Source organism: Mustelus asterias, chromosome 24 (genome assembly GCF_964213995.1).
Source record: "Mustelus asterias chromosome 24, sMusAst1.hap1.1, whole genome shotgun sequence".
Classification (NCBI taxonomy): domain Eukaryota; kingdom Metazoa; phylum Chordata; class Chondrichthyes; order Carcharhiniformes; family Triakidae; genus Mustelus; species Mustelus asterias.
In genome coordinates, this window is record NC_135824.1 from 8,409,429 (window position 1) to 8,423,481 (window position 14,053).

General features: G+C 44.7%; 1 protein-coding gene across 1 annotated transcript in view; it reads left to right on the top strand.

The window, feature by feature from the left end:
• nox5 (NADPH oxidase, EF-hand calcium binding domain 5) overlaps window positions 1-14,053 on the top strand; it is a 71,349-nt gene that overhangs the window by 39,159 nt on the left and 18,137 nt on the right. Inside the window, exons 12-14 of the mRNA XM_078241245.1 lie at window positions 1,360-1,404; window positions 3,392-3,516; window positions 9,265-9,349. Coding sequence (XP_078097371.1) covers window positions 1,360-1,404; window positions 3,392-3,516; window positions 9,265-9,349 — 255 coding nt within the window. The remainder of the gene's footprint in view (window positions 1-1,359; window positions 1,405-3,391; window positions 3,517-9,264; window positions 9,350-14,053) is intronic.

Below are 14,053 nucleotides of genomic sequence, written 5' to 3' on the forward strand. Positions count from 1 at the left end.
TGAAAGACGTGATGGTTAGGTGCTTTGACCCGAACAGGTGCCGGACTGTGGCGACTAGGGGAGTTTCACAGTAACTTCATTGCAGTGTTAATGTAAGCCTACTTGTGACCAATAAATAAAACTTTAACTTAACTTGTGCCTTGTAGATGGTCTTGTGGGATCTGTTATATTTACCTGAAAAAGCAGATGGGGCCTTTTTTTTTCATTTTCTTTGAATGTTTTTGTTTATTAGTTATCAAAAATATATACATGGGAACAATGACATAGTCACTGGGCTAGTCATCCAGAGGCCTGGACGAATGATCAAATCCCTCCACAGCAGCTAGGGAATTTAAATTCAATTAAATAAAATGGGAATAAACATTGTATCTAATATCAGGAATGTGCTCCACCTTAGTCCCAGGTGGTGATTTAATCTGAGGGTCATTACACCTCAGGCGAGGGGCAAAGTTGAGAAGATGGGACCTTTGTGGATAACCTTGGCCAGTGCGGGAATTGAATCCGCGCTGTTGGTGTCGCTCTGCATCACGAACCAACCGTCCAGCCAACTGAGTGAAACCGATCCCCCAACATCTGTAATGAAATTACAGATCCCCCAACATCTGTAATAATGACCATGAAATTAGCAGATTGTCGTAAAAATTCGTCTGGTTCACAATACTCTTCAAGGAAGGAAATCTGCTGTCCTTCCTGGGTCAGCCCTAAGTATGACTCCAGACACATAAAAATGGGGCTGTCTCTTAACTAACCTTCAAATGATCTAGAAAAAAACTGCTGCAAAAATGTCCAATAAGAATAAAACTGGACAGACCACCTGGCATCGGCCTGGGCACCACTCAAAAGGCACCTCCTGTTGACCCCACATGTTCCCTTCACTAACGTCTGGGGAACTTGTGGCAAAATTGGGAGAGTGGTTCCACAGGTTAGTCAAGCAAGAGCCTAACATGGTCATCCTCACCGCATGACATCTTATTGTCAAAGTCGCAGTCTCCATTATCACGATTATGTCCTGTTCCACTGGCGGAGGTGGAAGGCAGCTCTCTTGCGAGTCCTCATTGCTTGACTCAATGGCATCAGGTCAAACGCGGGCAAGGAAACGCGCTGCTGATTACACTCGTCCTGAGTGCTGGGCACTCTCTGGTCAGGTGGAGGGAGTGACGGAGTCAGAATCAGCCCTAGCTCTGATATTCTCTTGACTGGCAGGGTGAGAAAAAAGATCTACTCTGTGCTGGAAGATTGCTGGCACCCAATGATTAAGACCTGAATCAGCACCTTCAGGGAAGGAGGGGAGGAAACTGGGTAGCGGAGTGTCGTTGAATATACAACTAGCTTGGTAATTAATCCTCTTTTCTTCTTAAGGTCTCCACAAAGCTGAGTGACAATCATCGATACTGCAACATCAAGGTAAAACCGAACATTCCAAGTAGTTGTTTAAAGTGCATTTCAATTACTTTGTATGCAATATATCACTTTTGGGCATTGCCACTGCTGTCATTTATATTTATTAATCACAAGTAAGGCTCACATTAACACTGCAATGAAGTTACTGTGAAATTCCCCTAGTCACCACACTCCGGCGCCTGTTTGGGTCAATGCACCCTAACCAGCACGTCTTTCAGATTGTGGGAGGAAACCGGAGCACCCGGAGGAAACCCACGCAGACACGGGGAGAACGTGCAAACTCCACACAGGCAGTGACCCAAGGCCGGAATCGAACCTGGGTCCCCGGCGCTGTGAGGCAGCAGTGCTAACCACTGTGCCACCGTAAGATGTTAATCATAGATTAGAGAACATAGAACAGTACAGCACAGGAACAGGCCCTTCGGCCCACGATGTTGTGCTGAACATGATGCCAGATTGAACTAATCCCTTCTGCCAGCCCTTGGTCCATATCCCTCTATTCCTTCTTTATTCATGAGCCTATCTAAAAGCCCGTTTATGTTTGCTTGAGGCTGATTTTGTACTTTGCACAAGATATGAGCTTATACACATTTAATTACCAGTAATATTTCCAGAATTTACAGAAAATCAACAGCATGAATGTGGATAATCAAGACTCAGGGTTGGATATGATATTTTTCACAACAACAACTTATTTTTATTTCGCACCATTTTTGTAATAAACATTCCAAGGTGCTTCACATGAGCATTATAAAACAAAATATGAAACAAAATATACATAAGGGGATATTAGGCTGACAGTTTGATCAGAGATAGGTTTTACAGAGTGTCTTAAGAGGAAAGGGAGATAGAGAGAGTATTCCAGAACTCAGCGCCATGGCAACTGTAGGCAAGGCCACCAATGGTGAAGTGATTAAAACCCAGGATGTTCAGAGGCCTGAATCAGAGGAGTGCAGATATCTGCTCAAAGGGCTGAGGTCTACTCCTGCTTCTAATTTCTATGTTTCTATCTCAAGAGGCTGGTAGGTTGGGGGAAGTTACAGAGATACGAAGGCCCTGGAAAAGTTTAATAAGGAGAATTTAAAAACTGGGGCATTGCTTGTTGGGGAGCCAGTGTAGATCAGTGAGCACGGGGGTGATAGTTAAACAGGGCTTGGTACAAGTTAAAGATATGGCAGCAGAAGTTTGGGTGACCTCACGTTTAGAGAGGATAGAATCATGGAATATCTACTGTGCAGAATGAGCTCGTTCGGCCCATTGAATCTGCACTGACCACAACCCTGCCCAGGCCCTATTGCCACAACCCCTCATATTTACTCTGCTAATCCCCCTGACACTAGGGTTAATTTAGCATGGCCAATCAACCTAATACACACACCTTTGGACTGTGGGAGGAAATCAGATCACCCGGAGGAAACCCACACAGACACGGGAAGAATGTGCAAACTCCACACGGACAGTAACCCGAGGCCGGACTTGAACCCATGTCCCTGGCGCTGTGAGGCAGTAGTGCTAACCACTGTGCCACCCCACGTGCCCCCAGGATGTGGGAGACCAGCCAGCAATGCATTGGAATAATCACGTCCCAAGGTAACAAAGGCAAGATTGATTCATTGAAGATCCCGCTGATTGGGTGTTAGGAAGAAGGAAGTGATTCCTCCTATAGTCACAAACCCTGAGCTGAAATTCAACATCTCGAGGAAAAGGAGGGGAATGTGAGAAGAGCTGAGAAATTAACATTTGGAAATAAAGTACAGAAGCGCCGTATTCATGTCTTTCTGAAACCTCACAAACTATCGAATCTACAACTGCTTGTTAAAAGGTGAAGGATTGCGGGAGAGCTTTCAAATGTTCTTGAAAAAATGGGAGAGATCTGAAATGTTGCTTTGATTTCAGACAAATAGTTTGTCTGTATATTCAGGAATGGTGTATTTTTGGTATCTTTTTCTATTTAAAAGTAAATCCATTAATGAATTGTGATCCTCACCAGTGTTACATTGATGGTCCGTACGGAACACCAACTAGGACAATCTTCACCTCAGAACACGCAGTGCTGATTGGAGCCGGCATTGGTATCACCCCATTTGCCTCCATTTTGCAAAGCATCATGTACAGGTGAGCGTGGACCTCCAGTAACAACATGAGGAGCAAATGTGACACTCCGTCTGATTGCTGTACATGTCTCAAGGTGAGATGTACCTGGGCAGTGGGGTGGAAACATTCCTTTACAGAAATGGCACTACCAGGTCACCTAAAGAACAAAATAAATAACTTACATTTACATAGTGCCTTTTTAGGGGAGGCGATGGCCTAGTGGTATTATCGCTGGACTATTAATCCAGAAACTCAGCAAATGTTCTGGGGCTCCGGGTGGCACAGTGGTTAGCACTGCTGCCTTACAGCTCCAGGGACCCAGGTTTGATTCCCGGCTTGGGTCACTGTCTGTGTGGAGTCTGCACGTTCTCCCCGTGTCTGCGTGTGTTTCTTCCGGGTGCTCCGATTTCCTCCCACAGTCCAAAGATGTGCGGGTTAGGTGGATTGGCCCGTGCTAAATTGCCCCTTAGTGTCTCGGGATGCATAGGTTAGAGGGAATAGCGGGGTAAATATGCGGGTTACGGGGATGGGGCCTGGGTGGGATTGTAGTCGGTGCGGACTTGATGGGCCGAATGGTCTCCTGCACTGTAGGATTCTATGATTCTATGATTCCTGCCACGGCAGATGATGGAATTTGAATTCAATAAAAAATATCTAGAATTAAGAATCTACGGATGACCACGAAACCATTGTCAATTGTCGGAAAATCCATCTGGTTCACTAATGTCCTTTAGGGAAGGAAATCTGCTGTCCTTACCCGGTCTGGCCTACATGTGACTCCAGACCCACAGCAATGTGGTTGACTTTCAACTGCCCCTCTGAAATGGCCTAGCAAGTCACTCAGTTCAAGGGCGACTAGGGATGGGCAAGAAATGGTGGCCCAGCCAGCAATGCCCTTGTTCCATGAATTAATTTTTAAAAAGGCATAAGATGTCCCAAAGTGCTTCAGATCCACTGAAGTACTTCTCAAGTGTAGTCACTATTGTAATGTAAGAAATGCAATAACCAATTTGCACACAGGAAGCTCCAACAAAAGCACTAGGAGATAATTTGATTGAGTTTTTTGAAGGGGTAACCAAGAAGGTAGATGAGGGCAGTGCAGTTGATGTTGTCTACATGGACTTTAGCAAGGCATTTGACAAGATAGCGCATGGTAGGCTGTTGCATAAGGTTAAATCTCACGGGATCCAGGGTGAGGTAGCTAAATGGTTACAAAATTGGCTTGATGACAGAAGACAGAGGGTGATTGTAGAGGGTCGTTTTTCAAACTGGAGGCCTGTGACCAGCGGTGTGCCTCAGGGATCAGTGCTGGGTCCACTGTTATTTGTCATTTATATTAACGATTTGGATGAGAATATAGGAGGCATGGTTAGTAAGTTTGCAGATGACGCCAAGATTGGTGGCATAGTGGACAGTGAGGAAAGTTATCTAGGATTGCAATGGGATCTTGATCAATTGGGCCAGTGGGCTGACGAATGGCAGATGGAGTTTAATTTAGATAAATGCAAGATAATGCATTTTGGTAGATTGAACCAGGGCAGGACTTACTCAGTTAATGGTAGGGCGTTGGGGAGAGTTACAGAACAAAGAGATCTAGGGGTACATGTTCATAGCTCCTTGAAAGTGGAGTCACAGGTAGACAGAGTGGTGAAGAAGGCATTCAGCATGCTTGGTTTCATTGGTCAGAACATTGAATACAGGAGTTGGGACGTCTTGTTGAAGTTGTACAAGACATTGGTAAGGCCACAACTGGAATACTGTGTACAGTTCTGGTCATCCTATTATAGAAAGGATATTATTAGACTAGAAAGAGTGCAGAAGAGATTTACTAGGATGCTACCGGGACTTGATGGTTTGCATTATAAGGAGACGCTGGATAGACTGGGACTTTTTTCTCTGGAGCGTAGAAGGCTGAGGGGTGATCTTATAGAGGTCTATAAAATATTGAGGGGCATAGATCAGCTAGACAGTCAATATCTTTTCCCAAAGATAGGGGAGTCTAGAACTAGGGGGCTTAGGTTTAAGGTGAGGGGAGAGATACAAAAGGGTCCAGAGGAGAATTTTTTCACACAGAGGGTGGCAAGTGTCTGGAACGAGCTGCCAGAGCTAGTGGTAGAGGCGGGTACAATTTTGTCTTTTAAAAAGCGTTTAGACAGTTACATGGGTAAGTTGGGTATAGAGGGATATGGACCAAACATGGGCAATTGGGACTAGCTTAGGGGTTTAAAAAAAAAAGGGCAGCATGGATAAGTTGGGCCGAAGGGCCAGTTTCCATGCTGTAAACCTCTATGACTCTATAATGATCAGGCATTCAGCTTTTACTGACGTTTATTGAGGGATAAATATTCCCGGGGCACCAGGGAGAATTCCCCTGGTTTCCGATGAAACAGTGTCATAGGATCTATTACATCGCCCTGAAAGTGTAGACAGGGTCTCAGATCAGCAGCTTATCCAAGAGACAGCACTTCAGGATAAACTACAGTTAGAAGTGAAACATGGCTACCTGAATTCTGAATAGGGCAGCACGGTAGCACAGTAGTTAGCACTGCTGCCTCACAGCGCCAGGGACCTGGGTTCGATTCCCAGTTTGGGTGATTGTCTGTGCGGAGTCTGCACATTCTCCCCATGTCTGCATGGGTTTCCTCACACATTCCAAAGATGTGCGAGTTAAGTTGGCTGGCCATGCTAAATTGCCCCTTAGTGTCAGGGGGATTAGCAGGGTGTCTGGGGAGTTACGGGGATAGGACCTAGGTGGGATTGTCGTGAGTGCAGCCTCGATGGGCTGAATGGCCTCATTCTGCACTGTAGGGATTCTGTGATTCTATGAATTCTGTTCCAACAATATACTTCACCTTCACCTTGTGAAGATAATGGATTGAGTTTTCCGCCGTTCCTGCTGCAAGCTAGGCTGGAGAATCTGGCGCTCAGCCAAACCTCCGTTCATTGCAGCAGGACTGGAGAATCCAACCAGCATCAGCAGCTGGAACATTCTGGTCACTGTCTTTCTACAACGGGGTGACAGTTCATAATTTCCCGTACCAGTCGCACAGAATGGATAGAAAGACCTATTTCCCCCAGCAAAGAAGTCGATTACCAGGGACGTTAAACAATTGATGCTAATCCCAGTTATTGTATTTTTAAAAATTTATTCGTGGGACATGGCCAGCATTTATTGCCCATCCCTAGTTGCCCTTGAGAAGCTGCCTTCTTGAGTCGGTGCAGTCCATGTTCTGTGGGTTGACCCACTATGCCATCAGGGAGGGAATTCCAGGATTTTGACCCAGCAACTGTGAAGGAACAACGATATCTTTCCAAGTCAGGATGGTGAGTGGCTTGGAGGGGAACTTACAGGTGGTGGTTGTATGTTGAGGCAGAGTGGGTCTGAAGCTGGCCTGTACTTTAAAACAGGTTCATTTCCAAGGCAGCGAAGTAGAGTCACAGACTCACCCAGTTCCTCCCAGAGCTTATATACCCATGTAATGATTCCATAATCCTTCCCCATTTGAGGACAGCTCCTCTTAATCACCAACTTAAAGCCTGTATTTAATTGCATTAGCAATTGACAGAAGCATGAGAGGGGAGTCAAGGAGAAATTGTTTCAGCCAGAGGGTGATGGGTCTCTGAAACTCACTGCCGGAAACGGTGGAAGAAGCAGAAACCCTCTTTACAATTAAAAAAACATTTGACTATACACTTCAGATGCCAGGACATGTGGAGGCCCTGCACTGAGAGCTGGTAAGTGGGATTAGGTTAGCACCAACATGATGGGCTGAACTGCCTCCTTCTATGTAGTAAGTTTTCTTTGTTTCTTTAGTCTGTTAGAGTAAAAAGTTCCAGTTTAGTGCAAGCTGGGGGCAATTTGTGGTGTAAAACCATGCCCAGGAAAACTGACCAAGCAGAGTCTAATTATCACAGGAGTGTGGTCATTCGATCTATGTCTGTAAAAATTCAGTTCAGTGGTTTTTGTGTGCTGGCAGTTTAGTACATAGCTCGCCATCATTTGTCTTGAACTTGGTGTGTTGCTGTAATAAGTCCTCGGAGGCAGAAGTCCCTTCACCAAAGTCCCTTTATCTACAAGTCTGACAGCAGCATACAGAGTGCTCTCAGTTAGCAGCCTACACTAGGAGTGCCAGAGGAACTGACACGCCTGGTTAAATATAAAGCAAGAGGCCCACCAATTTGGCCCTTAATCAGGCAGTTCATATTCTAACAGGCCCACCTCAATCGCCTGATTAAAGTCATTACAGTTGCCCTGTAAGAGTCAAAGGGTTAGAAATTTGTACCAGGCAGTGGCAACATGGGCACTATCATACTCGCCATCCGTTCTACTGCAACGGAAATGAATATCTAATGTTGTATATAACAAGGCGCTGATCGGATTCTGCCTGTATTCCACCATCGCCTGAGACAAAGCTTGGTCCCAAATTATTTGAGGAAGTAGTTTCCCATTATATAGGTGAAATTCACACTTTAGCGGTTCTGACACAGAGCATTATATGATGGAACTACTCACTGAGGTACACAGGGAAGCACTGGCAATGATTCCAATCTATTTGTAGACTTGAAAATCATGAGAATTGAACACAATGCCCTCCAATTCCCAAACTGCTCGACTGTCATCTAGTCAGACAGTGATCTGCATTCACACTATCGAGCTTTATAAATGTACGCATAGAGTGGAAAGGCAAGGAAGTTCACCACTTACTTCAATTCAGGATGGTGGGGTGTCTATCGGAGCCAATCCTGACAGGCAGTGGGCATTAGGCAGGGTACACCCAGAATGGGATGGCAGGGCACACACACACACATGCACACACATGCACACAGACACATGGGCACGCATGCACGCACGCACACACACACAATTTAACACGGCCAATCCACTTAACTTGCACATGTTTACATGTTTGGACTGTGGGAGGAAACCGGAGCACCTGGAGGAAACCCATGCAGACATGGGGAGAACTCCAAGGCTGGAATTGAACCTGGGTCCCTGGAGCTATGAAGCAGCAATGCTAATCACTGGGCCACTGTACCGCCCAATATTAGATATTGGTTTGGCCTCAACTAGGGGATAGTGTCGAATTCTGGACAAAGCGTTTCTGGAAGGATGTGAAAGTTTTATAGAGAGAGCAGAGCAGTTTATGGGAATAGTTGCCGGGGTACAGACTTCCAATACTGGGATAGATTGGAGAAGATGGGGTTGTTCCCTGAGAGAAGGTTGAGCAGAGATCTGACAGAGGTGTCCAAAATCATGAGTGACCTAGACAGAGTAGAGAGGAAGAAAGTGGTCCCCATTGGCAGAAGGATCGAGATCTGGAGGACACCAATTTAAGGTGAAGGGCAAAAGAACTAAAAATGACACGAGGAACAATGTATTTACATTGTGTTTACAGTGGTTAGGATCTGGAATGCATGACCTGAGAATGTGCTGGAGGCAGGTTCAATTGTGGCTGCCAAAAGTGCATTGGATAAGCATCTGGAGAGAAAATAGCCAAGACATGGGAGCTGAGATGAAGTCATTTGCTCTTGCAGAGAGCTAGCATGGACATGAGGGGCCAAATGGGTCCCTTTCGATGCTGCAACATACTTTGATTAATTGTAGTTTAAGATTCATCCAATGGAGAGTTATCCTGCGCGTGTTTCTTTTCTCACTTGTCTTTAAGTGTTGAGACCCTGTTTGTATTTAATTATAAAAATAATAAAATATTTTAATAATACATGAAATAATATTCACTGTAGTAATTTTGTGCTTCTTATTTGTCACAGGTATCGCATGCGAAAGCAGAATTGTCCGAGTTGTAGCTACTCTTGGTGTGAAAAAGTCAAGGATAATGAGATGAGTTTGAGAAAGGTAAATGGATGTGTGAGAGGTCAAAGCCACGTCTGGCCAACCCTCCAGAGTTGTCAGGAGGCTCCAGACATTAAACATTAAACCAGGACAAACTGATGAGCAAGCCAGGCAGGGAAATCATGGGAGCAATAAAAATGTGTTTTTCATTTTCTTTGCATATTTGAATTTATTAGTAGAGAACTCACTTGGAGCTGGCAGGTCCAGTGATAAAACCTCCAGAAATACATCCAACCAGAGTTGGCAACCTTATATACCCAAGGGCATAGACCCCAGGACCAAGGTAAGACATAGCAAGTGATGAGCTAGGATGTTGGAAGGCAGGAGGAAAGGAAGAATGCTGGGAATGGGAGAGGTAATGGACTGAGGAGGTGATGGCCTCGTGGTATTATCGCTAGACTATTAATCCAGAAACTCAGCTAATGTTCTGGGAACCCGGGTTCAAATCCCGCCACAGAAAATGGTGGAAATGGAATTCAGTAAAAAGAAATCTGGAATTAAGAATCTTCTGATGACCATCTTCTGATGAAACCATTGTTGATTGTCAGAAAAACCCACCCGGTTCACTAATGTCCTTTGGGAAAGGAAATCTGTCGTCCTTACCTGGTCTGGCCTACATCAGCCTACACTGCAATGTGATTGATTCTCAACTCCCCTCTGAACAAGGGCAACTAGGGATGGGCAATAAATGCCAACCAGCCAGCGATGCCCATGTTCCACAAATGAATAAAACAAAAGGTGCAAGATTTCCCTGTGGAAGGTAGGTTGTGACTATTCTGAATTAAATCATCGGACCCTAATACTTGAATTTTTATGAGGCCACTGTCACCTCTCCTTGTGGCGCAGTGGGTAGCGTCCCTGCCTCTGAGCCAGAAGCTCCGGGTTCAAGTCCCACTCCAGCTTCTGATGAGAGGGAAGGTGCGATCTAAACACAGCCAAACAGGTTGAGTGTCAACCTGCAAATTCCTTCCAAACACTCCAATGGCTGGCAGTAAGAGCAGGAGAGACTCCTGGCCAGCCATGTTTCATGTGGAGTGGCGCCCCTCAAGGCAACAGACAAATGTCTACTAAGTGCGGGAAGAGAATTGGAATTGGAAGGGTGACCTCTGGTGATTAGCTCTCAGTGTCCTGAGAGTTAAACTAGTTGCCCATGGGAATATGACACAAAGTGGGATGTAAATATTCACCCCCTATTTTAACCCCTGCTTACGCACAACTTATATTGAGGGATGGGAGGGGGTTAAAATGAGGGCTACAACAGTTTTAATTTACTTATTCTTCTCCTTATTTGTGCATTTCAAATGAGAAAGCTCTGATTTGCAGCTAGAGGCTTACTCTATGGGAGGTTGGATGACCATTTTCCCACTGCAAAATACACATTGTTTAAACTTTTTTGGAACACAGAAAGCAATAATGGCAGCACCCGTCTATTGCAACACTGTCAGAGCAATACTGTTACCGATTCAGGCTGCACTTGCCTCCCCTTTGTGTGAGGTATGAGTGAGCTGTGTGAAATCAGTAATTCAGTTGGCATCAGGTTCTGGGTGATTTGGGTAGCTTGGCTGTGATTCCTGAGGTCTAAAACTGAATAAGCTCCAACGCACTTGCCCATCGCTCTGAGAATGGTTCTTGCTGCATAGTTAGCTGGTGCCATACAAGGGCATTTTATTTCAAGTACAGAAGTTAATTAATGAATTAATGTCATGAAAGATTAACTGGCATTTATATTCCCTGATAATCAACTGGTTTATAAGAAAAATAGTGAACAACAAAAAATTATTTTTTTTATAATTCATTTCTGTTTTACGCCTGTCGCTGGCTGGCCAGCATTTATTGCCCATCCCTACTTGCCCATGAGAAGGTGGTGGTGATCCGCCTTCTTCAACCACAATCCATATGGTACAGGTACACCCACAGTGCAGTTAAGGAGGGAGTTTCATTACTTTGACCCAGCGACATTTTCATTACTACTTCCTTAGTGAAGGAACGGCGATATATTTTCAATTAAAGGTGGTGTGTGACTTGGGGGGGAGCCATGTATGTTTCCATGTATCTGCTGCCCTTGTCCTAGATGGAATTGGTCGTGGGTTTGGAAGGTGTTGTCTAAGGAAAGATGATGAGTTTCTGCAGTGCATCTTGTAGATGGTACACACTGCTGCCACTGTGTGTGTCGGTGGTGGAGGGAGTGGATGATTGCAGGTGGGGTGCTTTGTCCAGGATGGTGTTGAGCTTCTTTAGTGTTGTTGGAGTTGCATTCATTAGGAGATGGTCATTTCTGTGAAGAATTAAGGGAAGGCAGTGACATAGTGGTATTGTCACTGGGCTAGTATTGAAAGTCATGATGTGGAGATGCCGGCGTTGGACTGGGGTAAACACAGTAAGAAGTTTAACAACACCAGGTTAAAGTCCAACAGGTTTATTTGGTAGCAAAAGCCACACAAGCTTTCGGAGCTCTAAGCCCCTTCTTCAGGTGAGTGGGAATTCTGTTCACAAACAGAGCATATAAAGACACAGACTCAATTTACATGAATAATGGTTGGAATGCGAATACTTACAACTAATCAAGTCTTTAAGAAACAAAACAATGTGAGTGGAGAGAGCATCAAGACAGGCTAAAAAGATGTGTATTGTCTCCAGACAAGACAGCCAGTGAAACTCTGTCGGCCTCTGATATTCGGGTAAGCGTTCTCCAAGGCGGCCTTCGCGACACACGACAGCGCAGAGTCGCTGAGCAGAAACTGATAGCCAAGTTCCGCACACACGAGGACGGCCTCAACCGGGATATTGGGTTCATGTCACACTATTTGTAACTCCCACAGTTGCGTGGACCTGCAGGGTTTCACTGGCTGTCTTGTCTGGAGACAATACGCATCTTTTTAGCCTGTCTTGATGCTCTCTGCACTCACATTGTTTTGTTTCTTAAAGACTTGATTAGTTGTAAGTATTCGCATTCCAACCATTATTCATGTAAATTGAGTCCGTGTCTTTATATGCTCTGTTTGTGAACAGAATTCCCACTCACCTGAAGAAGGGGCTTAGAGCTCCGAAAGCTTGTGTGGCTTTTGCTACTAGTATTGAAACTCAGAGTCATGCTCCAGGGACCTGGGTTCAAATCATGCCATGGCAGATGGTGAAATTTGAATCCAATAAAAATCTGGAATTAAAATTCTAATGATGTCGATTGTTGTAAAAACCCATCCGGTTCACTAATGTCCTTTAGGGAGGGAAATCTGCCGTCCTTACCTGGTCTAGCCTATATGTGACTCCAGATCCACAGCAATGTGGTTGACTTTTAAATGTTGATGCAATTAGGCTTGGGCAATAACTGCCCGTGGCCCACGAGAGCATTCCTAAAAGAAATGTGGCAACAGAAAGCATGAGGTGGGATTCTCCGGCCATTCATGCCAGTGGGATTCTCCTGCCCCTCTTTGGCAGCGGCGGCGAGGAGTGAACGGCCGGAGAATTCCAGCCATGATGGTAACAGGATCCAGTCGATTAATGAAACCAAAACCAAGACACAGAGCTTTTCTTTATGAAGAGAGTTTATTGACTTGATAAATCTCATGGCACTCCTCCCATTCAACCCAGTATCCCAGCTATCCTCTATGTGTTCAGAGGCAACTAATACCCATCACCTGTTCTCTTAACCTTAAGAATGTAATGGACATTAAAAAATCTGGAGATAAATGCTTATTGTTCATTTGTAAAATTAAGTGTCAATTTTCTTTGTGCTTTCCTTGAAGTCCCTGAGGTTGGTCACACACGCATCACTCACTAAAAGGCTTCATGTGTGAGCACTTGCTCAGTTATACAACTATGAAAATCGTGCTATTGCGAAGCCTGGTTTTGTTGTCAGCTGCTGTACTCGTTTTTACAGTGTCTGCGCTGTCTCACCACGATCCTTCCATTAAGCAGATGGATGAGCACCTATTACAGTGTGTAGTGATGCATCCAACCTTTAAAGAATCATGCTGAACCAGCTCAGCCACTGAAAAACAAAGCCCCGTGCATTCTAATGTAATCAGATTGCTGGTAAAATTACAGAAAAGCCTGAAAAAAATTAAGAGTTACCTCGCGGTGAAATGTTTTGTTTCTCTGCTTCTGAACCCTGTGTATTTTTTTAAAATTTGAAATTAGTCAAAGTTTTCACTCATATCTGTTGGGTATATTGCGTGATTGGAACGCAAATGCAAGTGGATTAGAAATTATCTGTATATAAATAACAGAAATAGCAAAACTATTGAGGCCATCCGTATAAAATAGTCAGGCAGAAATCAAATCAGGGATTCGGAAGAAACGATTTTGTAATGACCTGAACGGAGCCCATGAGGTTGGCCTCTTGGAGTATGAGCTCCCTGATTGAGGTAATGATCACTTGTGTATATATTGAGGAGTGTTGGGGCTACTGGCACTTCGGATTCTGACTTTGTACCTGAAACACTCCTAGGACTGGAGATAAGTTTGTAAATAAAGGGAATCTGGTGAAGGGACACCCTGGCCTCTGAGGAGTTATTTCAATCTTTACCCAGAGAATTCTGAGAATGTGGGAGTCGCTACCTCAGGGAGTACTTGTAGCAATAGTATAGGTGCATTCAAGGGGAAGCTAGTTAAGTACATGAGGGAAAAGGGACTAGGGGGTTAAGCTTGATGGATTTCAATCAAGAAGGATGGGAGAATAAACACTTGCTTGGGCTTTTGTGTCATATT